Consider the following 22,642-nt stretch of genomic DNA (forward strand, 5'->3'; position numbering starts at 1 on the left):
CTGGAAGCCATACACCAACTGGCAAAATCCTGAAGACCACTGACAGACAGCAGGGTTACTGGAAGCAATACACCAACAGGTGAAGTCCTGATGACCACTGACTGCAGCAGGGTTACTGGAAGCTATACAACAGGTGAAGTCCTGAAGACCACTGACTGCAGCAGGGTTACTGGAAGCCATACACCAACAGGTGAAGTCCTGAAGACCACTGACTGCAGCAGGGTTACTGGAAGCCATACACTAACAGGTGAAGTCCTGAAGACCACTGACTTTAACATAGTTACTGGAAGCCATACACCAACAGATGAAGTCCTGAAGACCACTGACAGGCAGCAAGGTTACTCAAAGCGGCAGATAACCAGGTGAAGTCCTGAAGACCACTGATTGTAGCAGAGTTACTGGAAGCCATACACCAACAGATGAAGTCCTGAAGACCACCTATTACAGCAGGGTTACTGGAAGCCATACACCAACAGATGAAGTCCTGAAGACCACTGACATTCAGCAAGGTTACACAAAGCTGCAGATAAGCAGGTGAAGTCCTGAAGACCACTGATATGTAGAAGGGTTACTGGAAGATGCAGATGAGTAACTCAGGGACTGTAAAACACAGGTAACCAGGAGACGACTAGGAGACGGCCTAGACGGACAGGAACTGTGCACAGACAAACTAAGGGCTCCTCACTTGCGAGAAATACGTCCGAGTCTCGCAGGTTAAAACCCTGCTGTGGCGCCGGCACTCCGGAGCGGAGCGTGCAGCTCCATGTATTGCTATGTGGCCGCACGCTCCGCTCTGGAGTGCCGGCGCCAGAGCAGGGTTTTAACCTGCGAAACTCGGCCATATTTCTCGCAAGTGAGAAGGAGCCCTTAAGGAGTTAGTAAATACAATAGCGAAACCCAGGTGTGAGGCCTGCTAGGCCTCATATAGGCCTATACATGGCTCCAGTTCAGACGCTCACTGTTGCATTGTGGGTGATTTCAGCTTGTATACAGGGGTCAGCTGGAACACTCTGACTATGCTGCAGTGACGCCGTCCTATCTGTGTCAGGCTCTTCACCATGACCATCGTTAATTTTTTAGCAAGTTGTACAACAGAAGCTTTTTTTGCAGGACGAGACTTGTTGAATTGTCTTTGCTTCCCACATACATCAGTAAGTTTTAGGCACCCATAATTCTATCATTGGTTACCTTTCCTCCCTCCCAGGACTATTTTAGGTTATTGTTCACAAACAGCAAAAACCTTGCTGCATTTTTTTTTCTGCAGCCAAAACCTGTTCTCTTGGCAGTAAAAACGCCTATTTTGCTGCGTTTTCTGTGCATTATTTGCAGCATTTGTTTGGGTGCGAATTACATGTGTGATTTGTCTACAGTACATTTTTAATAAAGTTCCTTTTATTCACCAAAAACGGTACGAAAATGCCTTGAAAATGTCGCAAAAATGCTTGTTGCAATTTTTTCCAGCGGTTTTTCACTTTCTCTTTGCTGAAAAAAAAGCTATAAAAATACTGAAAGAAGTGACCGGCTGCAGTCTTCAAAAAAGCAGCAGTTTTTTTAATTCAGTCAGGTAAAAAAAAGCATGTGTATGAGATTTCTGAAATCCCATAGCTTTTACCGACACTGTAAAAAGCAGCTTTTAATTTGCATTAAAAAAATTCTGTAAAAAACAAAACGCAGCAAAAATGCAATGTGTGAACATAGCCTTAGGTAGTTTATTTTACTACTTGCAGACCAGTAATGCTGAGGATGCTCTGACTGTTTTTTTTCATACGTGAAATATCTGAATACGCCTCAGTTACTTCACACATGAATTGAGCCACAAAAAATTATGTTTTGAAAATTTCCTGGAAATGTGAAAGATTGATGCTAAAATTCCGAGTATTCTAAAATCCTAAAAAAAAAAAAAGAAAAGTATGTTTAAATCATGATAAATCATAATAATTTATCTTAGTTTTTATCAAATTTGAATTATTTTTTTTTATAAATAATGGAAAAACGTATCGTCCTAAACTTACCAAAGAACTTACTACCAAAATGTGAAAGTTGTGGTGTGAAAAACAACCTCAGGATCACTGGAATATTTAGGAACATTCCAAAGTTGTTACTGCCTAAAGTGACACGTCAGATCTGAAAAATGGAGCCAAAACTAGCTGCACGGGAAGGGGTTAAGCACTTTCATGGATGATGAAGAATACATTAGACAATACATTTTTGTGGCTCTTTATTCCACAGTTCTGAGAAACTCAGTGCTGACCTTGCTGGAACATTAATATAGATTGTTCTTATTTTATACAAAAATATATAGCAATTGAGAAGGTGCTGTCCAAGTAGTGGACAACCTCCTAAAAGCTTGGCTTCAGGAACCGTCTATGAACAGCAGATATCACCAATGCAATATGACATGCATGTGCGGCTGACCATGTAACACGCTTGGACAGGGTCCATTCTTTGGGAATCATTCTATGTGAAGCGCTTACCGCACTGACTCTGTAGCAAGGCAACAACAGAAATGGTTTATGTATCACAGCAAAAATTTGCTCCACTTTGAGTGAGGAGAAAAGAGTATAAGCTAGACATTGGAGAACAGGAGAAGGTGTGGATAGACTGAGAGGTTCCTGAAAAACCTCTTATTGGCCCACAGTATGTGACTAAGGCCGGGATCACACTATAGCGAGATATGCCCGAGTCTCGCAGGTTAAAACCAAGCTCTGGCACTGGCACTTTTTTGGGGAAAAAAACGCATCATGCAAATTTGCCCGCAGGATACGTTCTTTTCCCATAGACTTGTATTGGCCACACATTGCCTCCGTCGTGCACTGGTTGCGTCGGATTTTGGCGGACCGTCGTCACAGAAAAACGTTCAAGGGAACGTTTTTCTGTACGTCGCATCCAGTGTTTCAGACTGCGCATGCCCAGCAGGAAATATCGCTCTCACGATCTTTCCTCACCCTGCAGTCTGACGGAAATGTGAAAGCACACACTTCTGTCGGTACGTCGAGCCGACGCTTCGTGGCGGCCCCTTACCGACGGAAATGTGAAAGAATCCTAAGCTTCTGCTTGTACACGGTAAGATTGTTAGTGGTTTGAAGGTGTGGGTGGGCTCGTCCATCAGGAGAATGAGAGTGAGCATCAAATTTGATTCTTATTTTCAGGAATTTTCTCATAGGCTTTTCTATAAAAACACATTAAAAAAAGTTTGAAAAAAAGAAAACGTATTAAAAAATACGACATTCCAACCAAAATGGGCTGTGAAAAAACTAAGTGAATGACGCTGAATCATATTATTTAATGAAGCCAAAATATTTGAATACATTAATCTTGGCTGGAAAGTAGTTGATGACTATGGGTCAAGTCATTAGTACATTTTCGCTAGGTTTTTGGATGTAAATATTTCTCAATTAGTGACTTTCTGATTTGTAAGAATTTGACAAACGCTCTTGTGGTTGACAGATCGTTGGCTCTGATATTTGGCATTAGACACAACGTGAGGCTGCGGAGCTCGAGGTGCATAGTTACGCCCCAATTTACTTACTGCCACATATTGTACATGCAGAACTCGGCACACCCCTCGATCAGATGTTCCCGGTGCCCGTAGAAGCTGGAACTGCTCGGTTTCGGAGCTGCACTGCTCTGTCCAGGTATAGTGGCTGCAACTCGTTACTGATTATCGGCCCCATGTGAATCAATAAGGGGCAGATGTGCAGTACTCGGCCGCAGCAACTATTCCGCTAACAGAGCTGTGCGGCTCTGAAACTGAGCCATTGTGGCTGCATCGGTAACCCAACCGATCGGTACCGAGTGCCAATCGCAAACTGGACAGGCCATAAATGTTAAAGTCTAACCAACTCCCGTAAGAGTTCATATTTACTAAAGCAAGCACTTATCAGAGCATGGCCACACCAAGGAGGCTCCTGCCACCTGTTCAAGTCCAGCTAGGAGATACATTTTACGGAGGTGAACATAGGATGGACAAGTGTTTTTCAAGCTGCCGCCATCTCTGATTTAGCCTTTATGTTTTCTATGGCTTCATTTTTGTTCTCCTTCATTGTTCTCTAGATACTCCACATGGATTATTTGGGGTGACTCTATCAGACGTCCTTGCTCAGGATCGGGTAGAACGTCAACGGATTCTTCCGGTTCGAAATAGAAGAGCATGTGCTGAAGTTGAGAGCAGCGTCTTGAGTTTTCTGGTAGAAACGCAACGAACATCTTACCCAGGCATGTTAATGGACTTTCCTCTGCCACCTAAATTCAGACATGGCAAAACACAGACAAGAAGGAGGGTGAGAAATCTGAATCTGAATTTTGTCACTTTATTTCACACCAGAATGTTTGCAAATCAAAATGAGTAGCAATGCAAAAAGGATTCTTTGCGGCATCTCCACGTTACTCCACCACTTTATTATGAGTCCATTAAAAACTGCACGTAGACATGTGGGACTGACACCCACATACTGGAGAATATAACCAATGCTGATAGACACAATGAGGTGAGCTTCGATTAAAGTATTCTTACATCAGCAGGATGATTTCACGGTAACATGATGTAGGAGCTGAGACCGATTCCAGTGATGTATCAGTTCATTTACTGGGGGCAGTAGTTGTGATAGAATCACAGTTTTCACTGCTGCAGATCAGGCAGAGCTCAGAATGCTGAGCTCTGTTCAACCCCGCCCCCACCTCTGATTGGTGTACACTTTCCATTGACAGAGTTACACAGAGCAGGAGGACTAGAAGGCACGAGGCACCTAGTCCTGAATCAATAATATCCTGCTGATAAAACACTGATTTTATAGAAACAGCAAAACACAGTCCAGTTAGTGATACATCGCTGGAATCAGGGTCTCTTCCCATACATCATGCTGCTCTCAAATTACATAGCAAAACCTTATGACATATTGCTTTTAAGGCCCATATACATTAGTTTAATATCATCTGAACCAGTCAATATTACTGGGGTTGGCCAACAGTCTAATGTGTATGAGGGTGCTGGTTGGGAGATGTGGATCACGCATGTCTGACTTGCCAGTCAGTGGCTTTCTCATACAGAATATAGGAGCACGCAGTTGAAACTGTGTATGGGAGAGTCAGCAGAGACGTTTGTCATCTAATTCTGTTGCCAACTTTAGAATCCTTTACATAGACACATAACACAGGAGATCTGTATATAATGTCAGTGTACAGGTAATACAGTGATTACCAGTGACATTATACACAGGAGCTCTGTATATAGTGTCAGTGCACAGGTAATGGAGCGATCACCAGTGACACTATACACAGGAGCTCTGTATATAGTGTCAGTGTAAAGGTAATACAGGGGTCACTGGCAACATTAAACACAGGAGATCTGTATATAATGTCAGTGTACAGGTAATACAGTGATCACCAGTGATATTATACACAGGAGCTCTGTATATAGTGTCAGTGCACAGGTAATAGAGTGATCACCAGTGACATTATACAAAGGAGCTCCGTATATAGTGTCAGTGTACAGGTAATACAGGGATCACTGGTGACATTATACACAGGAGATTTGTATATAATGTTAGTATACAGGTAATTCAGTGATCACCAGTGACATTATACACAGGACCTCTGTATATAGTGTTTAGTGTACAGGTAATACAGTTATCACCAGTGACATTATACACAGGAGCTCTTTATATAGTGTCAGTGTACAGGTAATACAGGGATCACTGGTGACATTATACACGGGAGCTCTGTATATTGTGTCATTGTGCAGGTAATACAGTTATCACCAGTGACATTATATACAAGAGCTCTGTATATATTGTCAGTGTATGGGTAATACAGTGATTACCAGTGACATTATACACAGGAGCTATGCATATAGAATATAGTGTACAGGTAATACAGTGATCACCAGTGACACTATACACAGGAGCTCTGTATATAGTGTCAGTGTACAGGTAACACAGTGATCACCAGTGAGATTATACACAGGAGTTCTGTATATATTGCATAGTGTGCAGGTAATACAGTAATCATCAGTGACATTATACACAGGAGCTCTGTATATAGTGTCATTGTACAGGTAATACAGTGATCACCAGTGACATTATACACAGGAGCTCTTCTGCCCCATTTAATTATGTCATGTCCTCTCTCTCCCAGCCCCACCCTCATTTCATCATCATTTACTCTCTCCCATCCCCCAGTCTCAATTAATCTTAAATTGCTCTCCCCAACCCTCAGTTCATTATCATTTGCTGTCCCCCCACCACCCTCAATACATTATCGTTTGCTCTCCCCACTCTCAATTCATTATCATTTGCTCTCCTCCCACCCTCAATTCATCATTCTTTGCTCTCCCCAATCCCCCACCCTCAATTCATCATTCTTTGCTCTCCCCAATCCCCCACCCTCAATTCATCATTTGCTGTGCCCTATCCCCCACGGTCATTTCATCATTTGCTGTCCCTGGTCCCCCACCCTCAAGTCATCATTTGCTGTCCCCTTCTCCCACCATCAATTGATCATTTGATGTCCTCCACCCCCAATTCATCATTATTTGCGCTCCCCCACTTCAATGCATCATCAATCACTGTCCCCCACCCTCAATTCAACATCACTTGCTCCCCCTAAGCCCATTTAATATTTATTAAGAGAAAAGTTTTCATACTTTCCTTTCACGATCCCCTGCAGGCGCAGCTCCACCTCTAGTGTCCTCCTGGAGAGTGGCGCTCATATATTCCGGCGCATACGAGATGATGTTATCATGTATGCACCGTCACAAGCGCGTCACAGAAGAGGCAGAGGAAGTCTTTTGGAGCTGCACGGCGGTTCCGTAGAGATCTAAAGAAGGCTCCATGCATATAGGGTTGTAAACGGCCAACACACACAATTCATAAGTCTAATTCTGACTTATTTGCATAGCTAAGGTTGGTGGGTCGTCATGTCAGTCATTTGTCGAGAGGAATGTGTAGACATTTAAAGGGGAAAAACAATGGACTCGTGAACTCAACTCAAGTCATTGGCATACTTGTCGGGAAATGAGGAGGAGAAGGGTGGCTTGTTTCATAATATATAGTAAATTACTAGAGCTAAATAATGGTGCAGGTTCCCTTCAAGGGCAGGGAGTGCAGCTAATGGGTAGTAGTGATGTCTCTCTGGAATTTGTGTTGTCAGTTTCAAGAAATCATAATGAACACTTTGCCCAATAAAGCTGTCTGCCAGATGCCACCATCAAAGTCTACTCTGTTACCCCATGGCTTCCTCCTGCCTATACCGTCTTCATAACTAGTGTACTCCATTCTCCAAACTGTTCACATTTCCCTGCTTAAAACACCCAAAATACAGAACCACACAAAAATAAAAAGTGGCAGAATGCTGGCACACCAATATAGTCCACCTATTTCAGCAAAAAAGGTAAAAAGAAAACAAAAACGTGATGTTTCAATTTACACCGAAGCCTTGACTAGGAGTGATAATGGCCTCTCAGTAAGTAGAAAATTGCATTTTTTTAAATTATCTGCTGGAATAAAGAAGATTCATAAAATGTTGACATTTTACAATTAGTTTTTTTTTAACTTTTGACTATAGTATTATAAATGTGACTAGAGATGAGTAGATCAATTCGCGGGACTCCGGTTCCAAGTTTGTGGTTCTTGGCAGCTAGAAGGGAGGCCTACAAATCTCTTACTATGAGGTGTCCCCGACGCGGCTCTTGAACTGTCAGGTCTGGCACAATGTCTTCTGTACCAGTGATGACAAATCATATGCCGATCCGGGGACGCCAGAACGTTAGAGATTTGCATCCTCCCATCCAATCACCAGGTACCACTGACTTGGACACTGGACCGGAGTCCCTCAAATCGATCCACTCATCTCTAAATTGTGGACGAACCTATTTGACGAACTTCTGTATTACTATGGTCACTGCCTTTATTTTGTGACTTCTGCGCTGCTTCATTGTTGCATCAATACACGAGCGCCGCAGCGATCACGCGGGACAACATGTTATTGCTGAATACCAGGACAGAGACCGGCAGGTGTCCTGGGAAATGATGTCACAGGCAAATATAAAAACTTATTTGGGCTCAGTTTAACAAAAAAGAAAATTGAGATTAAAACTGAGAATTTTCTGTAATGTTAATAAAATCGCAATGTTGTTTGTAGACAAAATCTCCCAGCCCTAAGTATGCTTTTGTACATTGTGGCCGAAGTCATCTACAACCCTCCAAACTCCCCAAAGACAAACTTTTCTTCACTCCAAAAAAAAACTTAAAAATGTAAACTTTTTTTTGGTCACTTAAAATATTGACGCCAGGAGAAATTAAGAAATATACTGAGTGATAAGGTTTAATTTTTCCTCTTAGTCACGTAAGTCTCTACCAGATACTTAAATGATAGGGTTGTACTGTCTAATTAGCTTAACAATTGCATACTTTTCCTGTGACTCGTGGCATTCTCCCTTAAAGAGTAATCGTCGTTTTAATTTCTATTTCCAAAATCAATAGTTCACATGAGAATAAGAAACTTTGTATTATGTCTTATCAGAGAAACCTGCTTCTTTCTCCTTCATTCATTTTCAAAATTCTCAATTTAGGGGTAAAATCTGTGACCAGTGAAGGTAGATTTTTACATTACGGAGCCAAATACCAGGAAGTATAAAAAAGAAAGCATTATTTATAACATGACATAAAAACTAGAGAGAAAAATGCAGCGTCAAAAATGCAATAAAAACACATGAAAAAAGCAAGTAACCTAATCTACATAATAGGTGCAGATATGGTGCAGAAAATTTGCACCATCAAAAACTCACCAAAAGCTCATCGTGAGAATGGGGCCTTATTTTTTCTGACACTTTGGTTGAACCTGTTATTAACCCCTTTCTGCCATATGACATACTATCCCGTCGAGGTGGGGTGGGCCCGTATGACCACCGACGGGATAGTATGTCATACGCGATCAGCCGCGCTCACGGGGGGAGCGCGGCCGAGTGTCAGCTGCCTATCGCAGCTGACATCCGGCACTATGTGCCAGGAGCGGTCACAGACCGCCCCCGGCACATTATCCCCCGGCACACCGCGATCAAACATGATCGCGGTGTGCCGGCGGTGCAGGGAAGCATCGCGCAGGGAGGGGGCTCCCTGCGGGCTTCCCTGAGACCCCCGCAGCAACGCGATGTGATCGCGTTGCTGCGAGGGTCTCCTTACCTCCCTCCCTGCAGCAGGCCCGGATCCAATATGGCTGCGGCATCTGGGTCCTGCAGGGAGGGAGGTGGCTTACCAAGTGCCTGCTCAGAACAGGCGCTTGGTAAGCCTGCAGTGCTCTGAGACAGATCGGTGATCTGACAGAGTGCTGTGCAAACTGTCAGATCAGCGATCTGTGATGTCCCCCCGGGACAAAGTAAAAAAGTTTAAAAAATTTTTTCCAAATGTGTAAAAAAAAATTTTTTTTTAAAAACCTAAATAGTGAAAAAAATATATATATTATTCCCATAAATACATTTCTTTATCTAAATAAAAAGAAACAAACAATAAAAGTACACATATTTAGTATCGCCACGTCCGTAACGACCCGACCTATAAAACTGGCCCACTAGTTAACCCCTTCAGTAAACACCGTAAGAAAAAAAAAAAACGAGGCAAAAAACAACGCTTTATTATCATACCGCCGAACAAAAAGTGGAATAACACGCGATCAAAAAGACAGATATAAATAACCATGGTACCGCTGAAAACGTCATCTTGTCCCGTAAAAAATGAGCCACCATACAGCATCATACGCAAAAAAATAAAAAGTTATAGTCCTCAGAATAAAGCGATGCAAAAATAATTTTTTTTTCTATAAAATAGTTTTATCGTATAAAAGCGCCAAAACATAAAAAAATGATATAAATGAGGCGTCGCTGTAATCGTACTGACCCAAAGAATAAAACTGCTGTATCAATTTTACCAAACGCGGAACGGTATAAATGCCTACCCCAAAAGAAATTCATGAATAGCTGGTTTTTGGTCATTCTGCCTCACAAAAATCGAAATAAAAAGCGATCAAAAAATGTCACATGCCTGAAAATGATACCAATAAAGATGTAAACTCATCCCGCAAAAATCAAGACCTCACATGACTCTGTGGACCAAAATATGGAAAAATTATAGCTCTCAAAATGTGGTAACGCCAAAAATATTTTTTGCAATAAAAAGCGTCTTTCAGTGTGTGACAGCTGCCAATCATAAAAATCCGCTAAAAAACCCGCTATAAATAGTAAATCAAACCCCCCTTTATCACCCCCTTAGTAATGGAAAAATTAAAAAAATGTATTTATTTCCATTTTCCCATTAGGGCTAGGGTTAGGGTTAGGGCTAGGGTTGGGGCTAGGGTTGGGGCTAGGGTTAGGGCTAGGGTTAGGGTTGGGGCTAGGGTTAGGGTTAGGGCTAGGGCTAGGGCTGGGGTTGGGGCTACAGTTAGGGTTGGGGCTAAAGTTAGGGTTAGGGTTGGGGCTAAAGTTATGGTTAGGGTTTAGATTACATTTACGGTTGGGAATAGGGTTGGGATTAGGGTTAGGGGTGTGTCAGGGTTAGAGGTGTGGTTAGGGTTACTGTTGGGATTAGGGTTAGGGGTGTGTTTGGATTAGGGTTTCAGTTATAATTGGGGGGTTTCCACTGTTTAGGCACATCAGGGGCTCTCCAAACGCGACATGGCGTCCGATCTCAATTCCAGCCAATTCTGCGTTGAAAAAGTAAAACAGTGCTCCTTCCCTCCTGAGCTCTCCTGTATGCCCAAACAGGGGTTTACCCCAACATATGGAGTATCAGCGTACTCAGGACAAATAGGACAACAACTTTTCGGGTCCAATTTCTCCTGTTACCCTTGGAAAAATACAAAACTGGGGGCTAAAAAATTATTTTGGGGGGAAAGTTTTTTTTTTAATTTTCACAGCTCTGCGTTATAAACTGTAGTGAAACACTTGGGGGTTCGAAGCTCTCACAACACATCTAGATGAGTTCCTTAGGGGGTCTACTTTCCAAAATGGTGTCACTTGTGGGGGGTTTCTACTGTTTAGGTACATTAGGGGCTCTGCAAACGCAATGTGACGCATGCAGACCATTCCATCTAAGTCTGCATTCCAAATGGCGCTCCTTCCCTTCCGAGCCCTCCCATGCGCCCAAACGGTGGTTCCCCCCCACATATGGGGTATCAGCGTACTCAGGAAAATTTGGACAACAACTTTTGGGGTCGAATTTCTCCTGTTACCCTTGGGAAAATACAAAACTGGGGGCTAAAAAATAATTTTTTGGGGAAAGTTTTTTTTTTCAATTTTCACGGCTCTGCGTTATAAACTGTAGTGAAACACTTGGGGGTTCGAAGCTCTCACAACACATCTAGATGAGTTCCTTAGGGGGTCTACTTTCCAAAATGGTGTCACTTGTGGGGGTTTCTACTGTTTAGGTACATCAGGGGCTCACCAAACGCAATGTGACACCTGCAGACCATTCCATGTAAGTCTGCATTCCAAATGGCGCTCCTTCCCTTCCGAGCCCTCCCATGTGCCCAAACAGTGGTTCCCCCCCACACACGCTCTGAATTATAAACTTCTGTGAAGCACTTGGTGGGTCAAAGTGCTCACCACACCTCTAGATAAGTTCCTTAGGGGGTCTACTTTCCAAAATGGTGTCACTTGTGGGGGGTTTTAATGTTTAGGCACATCAGGGGCTCTCAAAACGCAACATGGCGTTCCATCTCAATTCCTGTCAATTTTGCATTGAAAAGTCAAACGGCGCTCCTTCCCTTCCGAGCTCTCCCATGCGCCCAAACAGTGGTTTACCCCCACATATGGGGTATCAGCGTACTCAGGACAAATTGTACAACAACTTTTGGGGTCCAATTTCTTCTCTTACCCTTGGGAAAATAAAAAATTGGGAGCGAAAAGATAATTTTTGTGAAAAAATATGATTTTTTATTTTTATGGTTCTGCATTATAAACTTCTGTAAAGCACTTGGTGGGTCAAAGTGCTCACCACACCTCTAGATAAGTTCCTTAGCGGGTCTACTTTCCAAAATGGTGTCACTTGTGGGGGGTTTCAATGTTTAGGCACATCAGGGGCTCTCAAAACGCAACATGGCGTCCCATCTCAATTCCTGTCAATTTTGCATTGAAAAGTCAAATGGCGCTCCTTCGCTTCCGAGCTCTGTCATGCGCCCAAACAGTGGTTTACCCCCACATATGGGGTATCGGTGTACTCAGGACAAATTGTACAACAACTTTTGGGGTCCATTTTCTCCTGTTACCCTTGGTAAAATAAAACAAATTGGAGCTGAAGTAAATTTTTTGTGAAAAAAAGTTAAATGTTCATTTTTATTTAAACATTCCAAAAATTCCTGTGAAGCACCAGAAGGGTTAATAAACTTCTTGAATATGGTTTTGAGCACCTTGAGGGGTGCAGTTTTTAGAATGGTGTCACACTTGGGTATTTTCTATCATATAGACCCCTCAAAATGACTTCAAATGTGATGTGGTCCCTAAAAAAAATGGTGTTGTAAAAATGAGAAATTGCTGGTCAACTTTTAACCCTTATATCTCCCTAACAAAAAAAAAAATTTGGTTCCAAAATTGTGCTCATGTAAAGTAGACATGTGGGAAATGTTACTTATTAAGTATTTTGTGTGACATATCTCTGTGATTTAATTGCATAAATATTCAAATTTGGAAAATTGCGAAATTTTCAAAATTTTCGCCAAATTTCCATTTTTTTCACAAATAAACGCAGGTAATATCAAATAAATTTTACCACTATCATGAAGTACAATATGTCTCGAGAAAACATTGTCAGAATCACCGGGATCCGTTGAAGCGTTCCAGAGTTATAACCTCATTAAGGGACAGTGGTCAGAATTGTAAAAATTGGCCCAGTCATTAACGTGCAAACCACCCTTGGGGGTAAAGGGGTTAATCATTTGTGCTACAGCTATACTTCCTTTTTTATGCTTTTGCTTTTTTGTTCTTAATTTTTCATGCAAAATGATTTATATTTATTTGATTGGAGGAGTGGGGTTTTGTTCTCACTGTGCTGCGGTTAAGGTAGGCACGGGAAGCCGTTTCATGAAAATGTCCAAGCAGGTTTATTAACCCTAGAACGCGTACCTGGGGCCTCGCAGGCCTGCTAGGTTACTTGTTTTCTATTATCTGTAAAACTACATTAGTTAGAATTTTGAAACTCAAGGTAATCCTCAGGTATATAGTTGTTAGTAATATCCAGTTGTTCATATATTTTTATGTTATAGGCATCTCGTATAGCAAATTGCTCAGGGAATCAAACAAAAGAACAGCCTTTTCCGGCACAAAGTGAAAACATAAAGTAAAAAGTCCATACAACATATAGTGGGTCCGTCTGCTCAGGATAGTGAAGGTCCAGTCCTTCAGGCCTTAGCATAGACCACCACACAAGAGATCCACACATCTGCAGACCCAGACACTGAGTGAGACACTCATCTCCCTTTTATTTGCTAAACCATAAAAAAAAGCATAAAATTAGTAACAAACATTATAATTATACTTACCTGTCCAGCGACGCGTCCTCCCATCCCGCTGTCCCCTGGTCGCATCTGCTTCCGGGGCTGCTCATTAACTTCCGGCGGTATTCACTGCACTCGGCAGTCTTTTACTTTTTCCGGCAGTGTTTGTGCGGTGACAGCTGGACGGGAGGACGCGTCACTGAACAAGTAAATATAATTATAATGTTTATTATTCATTTTATTCTTTTACAGGCCCTGGGCCCATGGAAGCCCATGTTCAGGACCTTGTGACTGAACACTATGTGTTCGGTATAGGTCCAGAACTTTACAGTTCGGGTTCGCCCATCCCTATTTAAGACTATTATAAGGAAACTAGGTGAGGCAATCTAGGAGAGGCTATCTAGGAGAGGCAAATTAGGAAAGGCAATCTTGGAGAGGCAGTCTAGGAGAGGCAAATTAGGAGAGGCAAGGTAGGACAGGCAATGTAGGAGAGGCAAACTAGGAGAGGCAAACTAGGAGAGGCAATCTAGGAGAGGCAATCTAGGAGAGGCAATCTAGGAGAGGCAAATTAGGAGAGGCAAATTAGGAGAGGCAATCTAGGAGAGGCAATGTAGGAGAGGCAAACTAGGAGAGGCCGTACAGACTGACATAAGCAAATTTTCATAGGAAATGCTGAACAGGATACACTGGAAAGGTGTTGGAAAATATCTGACTCACAATGAATGTTTTATCACAGTCCTTCACTTCTAATATGCTCATAGTATGCTGTACATATACTGTGTATTTAATAAAAATATAATCTTTATGCTTAACAGAAACCACTTTGTATTTAGTGGATTAAAGGTTTTTTGCCTTTTTTTATATTTTACAACATATGTTATATACTAAAGAAAAAACTGTTAGCTACCCATTGAAACCTCTGCCATTCCAGTGCTGCCATATGATAACCCCTGCCATTCATCCAGCAATCAAACAATAAAACGAGTTTGTTGACAAATTCTGTGCTTCCAACAGAATTGAGACGTACAGTATATCCCAGTATGGTAGATAGGAAGGTGGTTTATTTCAACCCGTTTCGAAGTATATAGTTACTTCTTCAGGAAAAAATCACATGTATTATATATGTGGTTATTTTTGTGGCTTCTCACCAAAATGTTGTTTTAGCCCCAAATTTTTCTATTTTTACAAGGATAAGAGGAGGTAATGGAACCCAAAATGTGTTGTGCAATTTCTCATGAGTACACAAGCCCCATATGTGGTTCAAAAACTACTACAGTGCAAAGCTCAGAAGGGAAGGTGCACCATATTATAGTTAAGATTTTGCTGGACTGGTTTGAGCATGCTATGTCACATTGGCAGAGCCCCTGATATGCCAGAAAAGCAGAAACCCCCATAAGAGATACTATTTTATAAACTACACCTATCAATAAATTCATCTACGGGTGCAGTGATCATATTGACACCATAGATGAATCACATAATTTTATGCCATTGGGCAGTGAAGAAAAAAATACAGTATATATCATGTATAAGCCAACACGTGTATAAGCCGAGGCACCTATTTTGCCTCGAAAAATTGGGAAAACTTATTGACTCAAGTATAAGCCGGGTATGCATTGTCCCACATCCCTATCCATGATGCAAGGTTCTTCATCCCCATCCTGATATGCATTGCCCCCATCCCTATCCATGATGCATGGTTCTTCATCCCCATCCTGGTATGCATGGCTCCTTATTTCCATCCTTGTACGCATGGCTTCTTATTCCCATCCTTGTGTGCATGGCTCCTTATTTCCATCCTTTTTTGCATAGCTCTTCCCATCCTTGTATGCATGGCTTCTTATTCCCATTCTTGTATGCATGGTTCCTGTGGAGAAACAGGGTCAGTGGGTGCTCTCGTCTGCTGGCCCGGCTGCCAATAGCAAGACTGCATGGACCACGGCTCATACCACTGAACGCCAACTCTATCTCCCCATGGGCAATACACTACACAGACAACACAGGGTTAGGGTAAAACATTGTGGCAATACTTCATTGAACCACAACACCCAATAGCGAACAGAACAATCCCAGCAATTACCCCAAGATGGTGCACATTACAGGGTCTCACCCTTCCGCTGACTCACCGGGATAATAGTAGATGTTATTTCCGAGCTCCCGGGGTTGCTATTCCACCTGTGATACACACACAGAGAAGAGATATCGAAAAGCGTAGGAAGATGACAGAGAACAGTCCATCAAGTCCGTACAAGGTCCAAAGCCAGTTGACACGAAAGTCACTACCTGGCTTATCCAACCATCTCCATGGAACCAGGTGACGAGCGGTTCCCAAAGCCTGGCTTTCTCCAAACATATCCATGGTTCAGAGATAATCACTGGATCAGATCTATGCCCTTCCAACCGGAGCCGAAAACCCCTAGATTGTGTCCTATAGAATCATAGATCCGTGACCCTCGTGATAGTGCCATGATGAATTGACTGCAGTTCTCTCTCTTGTCCGTTGGGTGTTTTGCAGAATGTCTGGCTGGTAGCTCTGTGTTTGAGATCTCTCTGAGTCTTTTTATACCCGAAGAATGTAAGCTATTTTTAGAATTACCCAGTGTCCTTCAGTCCACCCTCACAGCCTTTCTCTATCTAACTTTGAAGTCAACAAACCGGTTACAGAGTACAATACATATTTACCATATCAGCACACAATAAACAAAGATAAACATACACTATGTACAAGTCACTATTACAGATTTGCACCATATGTTAAATAGTATATCAATTTGCAAGTCTGTCTTCTTGACCCACCAGACATAAACAATTAAATCCACAAGCCAATATACAGACAAAAAGTCAATTCTTCTTGGTTTGCAAAAACATAGCCGTCTAAGTAATTAAGATATACTGTGGTTTCTTCACAGCTCCTTATTCCCATCCTTGCATGCATGGTTTCTTATTCCCATCCTTGTCTGCATGGCTCCTTATTCCCATCCTTGTATGCATGGCTCCTTATTCTCATCCTTGTATGCATGGCTCTTTATTCCCATCCTTGTCTGCATGGCTCTTTATTGCCATCCTTGTATGCATGTCTCCTTATTCCCATCCTTGTCTGCATAGCTCCTTATCCCCATCCTTGCTGGCATGGTTCCTTATTCGTATTCTTGTTTGCATAGCTCCTTATCCCCATCCTTGTCTTCATGGCTCCTTATTCCCATCCTTGTATGCATGGCTCCTTATTCCCATCCTTGTCTGCATGGCTCCTTATCCCCATCCTTGCCTTCATGGCTCCTTATTCCCATCCTTGTATGCATGGCTCCTTATTCCTATCCTTGTATGCATGGCTCTTTATTCCCATCCTTGTCTGCATGGCTCATTATTCCCATCCTTGTATGCATGTCTCCTTATTCCCATCCTTGTCTGCATAGCTCCTTATCCCCATCCTTGCTGGCATGGTTCCTTATTCGTATTCTTGTTTGCATAGCTCCTTATCCCCATCCTTGTCTTCATGGCTCCTTATTCCCATCCTTGTATGCATGGCTCCTTATTCCCATCCCATCCCATCCCAACAGTACAACTGGCCCACAATGAGTTAAATGCATCTCAGAAGAAGGGAGGAAAGGTCTTGAGCCATTTTTTTTTTCTTCAGTCTACTTTGTCTTCTCCTCCCTCTTAATCTCTGGGTGGCTGAAGAGCCTTGTGCTAGCATGAATGTTCAAGAATTAGTTTCTCGTGTAGACCAGCTTGCTGCTAGGGTACAGGGTATTTCTGATTACATTGTTCAGACTCCGGCTTTAGAACCGAAGATTCCTACTCCTGATTTGTTTTTTGGTGACAGGTCCAAATTTTTTAGTTTTAAAAACAACTGTAAACTGTTTTTTGCATTGAAACCTCGATCCTCCGGTGATTCCATTCAACGGGTTAAAATCATCATCTCCCTGCTGCGTGGTGATCCACAGGATTGGGCATTTTCCCTGGAATCTGGGGATCCTGCTTTGCTTAATGTAGACTCCTTCTTTCAGGCGTTAGGATTACTGTATGATGAACCTAATTCGGTGGATCAAGCTGAGAAGACCTTGTTGGCCCTGTCTCAGGGGCAAGAGGCGGCTGAATTGTATTGTCAGAAATTCAGAAAATGGTCTGTGTTGACTTAATGGAATAATGATGCTTTGGCGGCAATTTTCAGAAAGGGTCTTTCTGAATCCGTTAAAGATGTTATGGTGGGGTTTCCCACACCCTCCAATCTGAGTTATTCTATGTCTCTGGCCATTCAGATTGACCGGCGCTTGCGGGAGCACAGAACTGTGCGCGCTATGGCGTTATCCTCAGAGCAAATTCCTGAGCCTATGCAGTGGGATAGGATTCTGTCTAAAACAGAACGACAAGGTTTCAGACGTCTCAATAGGTAGTGTTATTATTGTGGCGACGCTTCCCATGTCATTTCTGTCTGCCCTAAGCGGACAAAGAGGATCGCCAGTTCATTTACCATCAGTACTGTACAACCTAAATTTCTGTTATCTGTGTCCTTGATCTGTTCATTATCATCATTTTCTGTCATGGCGTATGTGGATTCAGGCGCCGCCTTGAACTTAATGGACTTTGAGTTTGCTAGGCATTGTGGTTTTCCCTTGCAGCCTTTGCAGAACCCTATTCCTTTAAGGGGCATTGATGCTACACCCTTGGCTAAAAATAAGCCCCAGTTTTGGACACAGGTGACCATGCGCATGGCGCCAGCCCATCAGGAAGATTGTCGATTTCTGGTGTTGCATAATTTGCATGATGCTATCGTGCTGGGTTTTCCGTGGTTACAGGTACATAATCATGTTTTGGATTGGAAGTCCATGTCTGTGACTAGTTGGGGTTGTCAGGGGGTTCATAATGATGTTCCTCTGATGTCTATCGCCCCTTCTTCCTCTTCTGAAATTCCGGAGTTTTTGTCTGATTTTCAGGATGTATTCGATGAGCCCAAGTCCAGTTTCCTTCCACCGCACAGGGACTGCGATTGTGCTATTGACTTGATTCCAGGCTGTAAGTTTCCTAAGGGCCGACTTTTCAACCTGTCTGTACCTGAACATGCCGCCATGCGGAGCTATATTAAGGAGTCTTTGGAGAAAGGGCATATTCGGCCATCTTCTTCACCGTTGGGAGCGGGGTTCTTTTTTGTTGCTAAAAAAGATGGTTCCTTAAGACCCTGTATTGATTATCGCCTCTTGAATAAGATTACGGTCAAGTTTCAATACCCGTTACCTTTGCTTTCCGATTTGTTTGCTAGGATTAAGGGAGCTAGTTGGTTTACTAAGATTGACCTTCGGGGGGCTTATAATCTTGTTCGTATTAAGCAGGGTGATGAATGGAAAACTGCGTTTAACACGCCCGAAGGCCATTTTGAATACCTTGTGATGCCATTCGGACTCTCTAATGCTCCATCTGTTGTTCAGTCCTTCATGCATGATATCTTCCGGAATTATCTTGATAAATTCTTGATTGTATATTTGGACGATATTTTGATTTTTTCCGATGATTGGGAGTCTCATATGCAGCAGGTCAGGATGGTATTTCAGATCCTTCGTGACAATGCCTTGTTTGTGAAAGGGTCGAAGTGTCTTTTTGGGGTGCAGAAGGTCTCCTTTTTGGGCTTTATTTTTTCTCCCTCGTCTATGGAGATGGATCCGGTTAAGGTTCAGGCCATTCATGATTGGATTCAGCCCACATACCATTATATGGGACCCATTCTGTAAGGAGTAGTGTTGAGCGATACCGTCCGATACTTGAAAGTATCGGTATCGGATAGTATCGGCCGATACCCGAAAAGTATCGGATATCGCCGATACCGATATCCGATACCAATACAAGTCAATGGGACATCAAGTATCGGAAGGTATCCTGATCCTGATGGATCCCAGGGTCTGAAGGAGAGGAAACTCTCCTTCAGGCCCTGGGATCCATAGTGAGGTGTAAAATAAAGAATTAAAATAAAAAATATTGTTATATTCACCTCTCCGGCGGCCGCTGGAACATCACCGCGAGGAACCGGCGTCCGGCAGGCTTCTTTGTTCAAAATGAGCGCCTTTAGGACCTGCGGAATGACGTCGCGACCAATCAGAAGCCGCGACGTCATTCCACAGGTCCTAAAGGCGCTCATTCTAGGAATTTATCTGAGGAATGACGTCGCGGCTTCTGATTGGTCGCGTGGCGGTCACATGGGCGGCACGCGACCAATCAGAAGCCGCGACGTCATTCCGCCGCTCCTAAAGGCGCTCATTTTGAACAAAGAAGCCTGCCGGACGCCGGTGACTCACGGTGATGTTCCAGGGGCCGCCGGAGAGGTGAATATAACAATATTTTTTATTTTAATTCTTTATTTTACACCTCCGATACTGATACCCGATACCACAAAAATATCGGATCTCGGTATCGGAATTCCGCATACTTGCGGTATCGGAATGCTCAACACTAGTAAGGAGTATTATATGGGGCCCATTCTGTATGGAGTTATATATGGGTCTCAGTATACTGTATGGGGCCGATCATATACTGTATGGAGCATTATATGAGGCCAATTATATATGGAGCAATAGATGGGGCCCATCATATACTGTATGGAGAATTATATGTGGCTCACTATACTGTATGGAGCATTATATGGGGTCAATTCCGTATGGAGCAATATACGATACGATACCATAATTTCCCACGGGATCAATAAAGTGTATCACAGCAGCACAACTTAAATCATAAAGGAATTACATAGTTGACATGACAGTGGAGTTGACAGAAGAACATTATACATTATACATTAGAATAGGACATACACAACAAGTGAACTGAAATGTAGAGAAATAAGTAGACATTCACCTTGGTGGTTTAACCCTAATGTTATTATTGTACATTCCGATAGCAGTTGGCACAAACGATTTCCTATATTTTTCCTTCTTACACCTCAGAAGTATTAGCCGGTTACTGAAGGTGCTCTTCTGTCTCATGAATAGCTCATATAATGGATGTGCATTATTGTTCATAATTGCCATACACTTTTTCAGAGTTCTTTTCTCCACTACCTCCCCAAAAGAGTCCAGATTGCAGCCCACAGCAGAACTTGCCTTCTTAATAATCTTATTCAGCTTATTAGCATCAGAGGCCCGCACACTACTACCCCAGCACGTGATTGCAAAAAAGATGGCACTTGCCACTACGGTAGAACATTTCTAACATTTTGCTACACACATTAAAAGACCTCAGTTTCCTTAGGAAATACAATCTGCTCATCCCCTTCTTGTAGACAAACTCTGAGTGGCATCTCCAGTCCAGTTTGCTATCCAAATGGACCCCCAAATATTTGTAACTCTCCACCTGCTCTACCTCCTGACCAGCAATAGTGATCGGTAAGCATTCCATCTTTAGCCTGCTATAGTTGGCCACCAACTCCTTAGTTTTCTTAACATTTAGTTGTAGATAGTTACCATTGCACCAATCCACGAAATTCGACACCACCCTTCTGTATTCCTCATCCCCCTGATCTCCCCTAATGCATCCCACAACCACAGAGTCATCCGAAAATTTTTGAAGGTGGCAAAGTTCAGATTTATACTGAAAGTCTGAAGTATACAGTGTGAATAGAAAGGGCGCGAGCACCGTTCCCTGGGGGGCACCTACACTGCTCAATAATCTGCTTGACACCACTGCTCCCATCTGTACAAACTGTGTCCGATCTGATAGGTAGTCAGTTATCCAATTTCTCATCCCCTCCTCAACCTTCATATCAGTCATCTTTTTGTGTAGTAAAAGTGGCTGCAGGGAGTTAAATGCACTCGAGAAATCGAAGAACATCGCTCGCACCATGGTTCCGTCAGTCTCCAGAAATGAGTGTACCCTATGTAACAGAGAAGAATAGCATCATCCACCCCCAATCTATGTCGGTAAGCAAACTGAAGGGAATCGATAAAAGCATTGACCCTTGGTCTTAAGTGACCAAACACTAATCTTTCCAAGGCCTTCATAGCGTGAGATGTTTTGTGAATTCCGCTCTTGGGCTCCCTCCGGTGGTTGTAAGTGGCACTTTTGTGAGTTCTGCTCTTGGGCTCCCTCCGGTGGTTTTAAGTGGAATGGCTGCTCCTTGGATTTAGCAGTCAGCAGCTGCTTCCACTGATTGTCTATTCTGCTCAGCTCTGCTCAGCTATTTAGCCTGGCTCTTTCCTTCAGCTTGTGCCACTTGTCAATGGTTCCTGGTTGGATTCACATCTCTTTGGATTTCCCTGTTATCCTGACCAGTTCAGCAAAGTTAAGTCCTTGCTTGCTCTTTTCTGTCCACAGGTTGTGGACTTATCCGTTCTGTGCTTTCTGTTTGTCCAGCTTGTCAGTATGAATTACCGTATATACTCGAGTATAAGCCGACCCGAGTATAAGCCGACCCCCCTAATTTTGCCACAAAAAACTGGGAAAACTTATTGACTCGAGTATAAGCCTAGGGTGGAAATGCAGCATTTACCGGTGAATTTCAAAAATAAAAATAGATCATTATTTCCCCATAGCTGTGCCATATAGTGCTCTGCACCGTTCATATTTCCCCATAGGTGTGAACCATATAGTGCTCTGCACCGTTCATTGTGCCCCCTAGCTGTGCCATATACGGTGCTCTGCACCGTTCATTGTGCCCCATAGATGTGCCATATACGGTGCTCTGCACCGTTCACTGTGCCCCATAGCTGTGCCATATACGGTGCTCTGCACCGTTCACTGTGCCCCATAGCTGTGCTGTGCCATATACGGTGCTCTGCACCGTTCACTGTGCCCCATAGCTGTGCTGTGCCATATACGGTGCTCTGCACCGTTCACTGTGCCCCATACATAGCTGTGCTGTGCCATATACGGTGCTCTGCACCGTTCACTGTGCCCCATACATAGCTGTGCTGTGCCATATACGGTGCTCTGCACCGTTCACTGTGCCCCATAGCTGTGCTGTGCCATATACGGTGCTCTGCACCGTTCACTGTGCCCCATAGCTGTGCTGTGCCATATACGGTGCTCTGCACCGTTCACTGTGCCCCATAGCTGTGCTGTGCCATATACGGTGCTCTGCACCGTTCACTGTGCCCCATAGCTGTGCTGTGCCATATACGGTGCTCTGCACCGTTCACTGTGCCCCATAGCTGTGCTGTGCCATATACGGTGCTCTGCACCGTTC

At 43.1% G+C, this 22,642-nt stretch overlaps 1 protein-coding gene across 1 annotated transcript in view; it reads left to right on the plus strand.

Annotated features, from left to right (window-relative positions):
• The window catches only part of LOC138662728 (rho GTPase-activating protein 6-like), a 219,440-nt gene that overhangs the window by 13,886 nt on the left and 182,912 nt on the right, over positions 1 to 22,642 (plus strand). Inside the window, exon 4 of the mRNA XM_069748621.1 lies at positions 4,054 to 4,280. Coding sequence (XP_069604722.1) covers positions 4,054 to 4,280 — 227 coding nt within the window. The remainder of the gene's footprint in view (positions 1 to 4,053; positions 4,281 to 22,642) is intronic.

Source organism: Ranitomeya imitator, chromosome 2, assembly GCF_032444005.1.
Source record: "Ranitomeya imitator isolate aRanImi1 chromosome 2, aRanImi1.pri, whole genome shotgun sequence".
In the NCBI taxonomy this organism is placed as follows: Eukaryota; Metazoa; Chordata; class Amphibia; order Anura; family Dendrobatidae; genus Ranitomeya; species Ranitomeya imitator.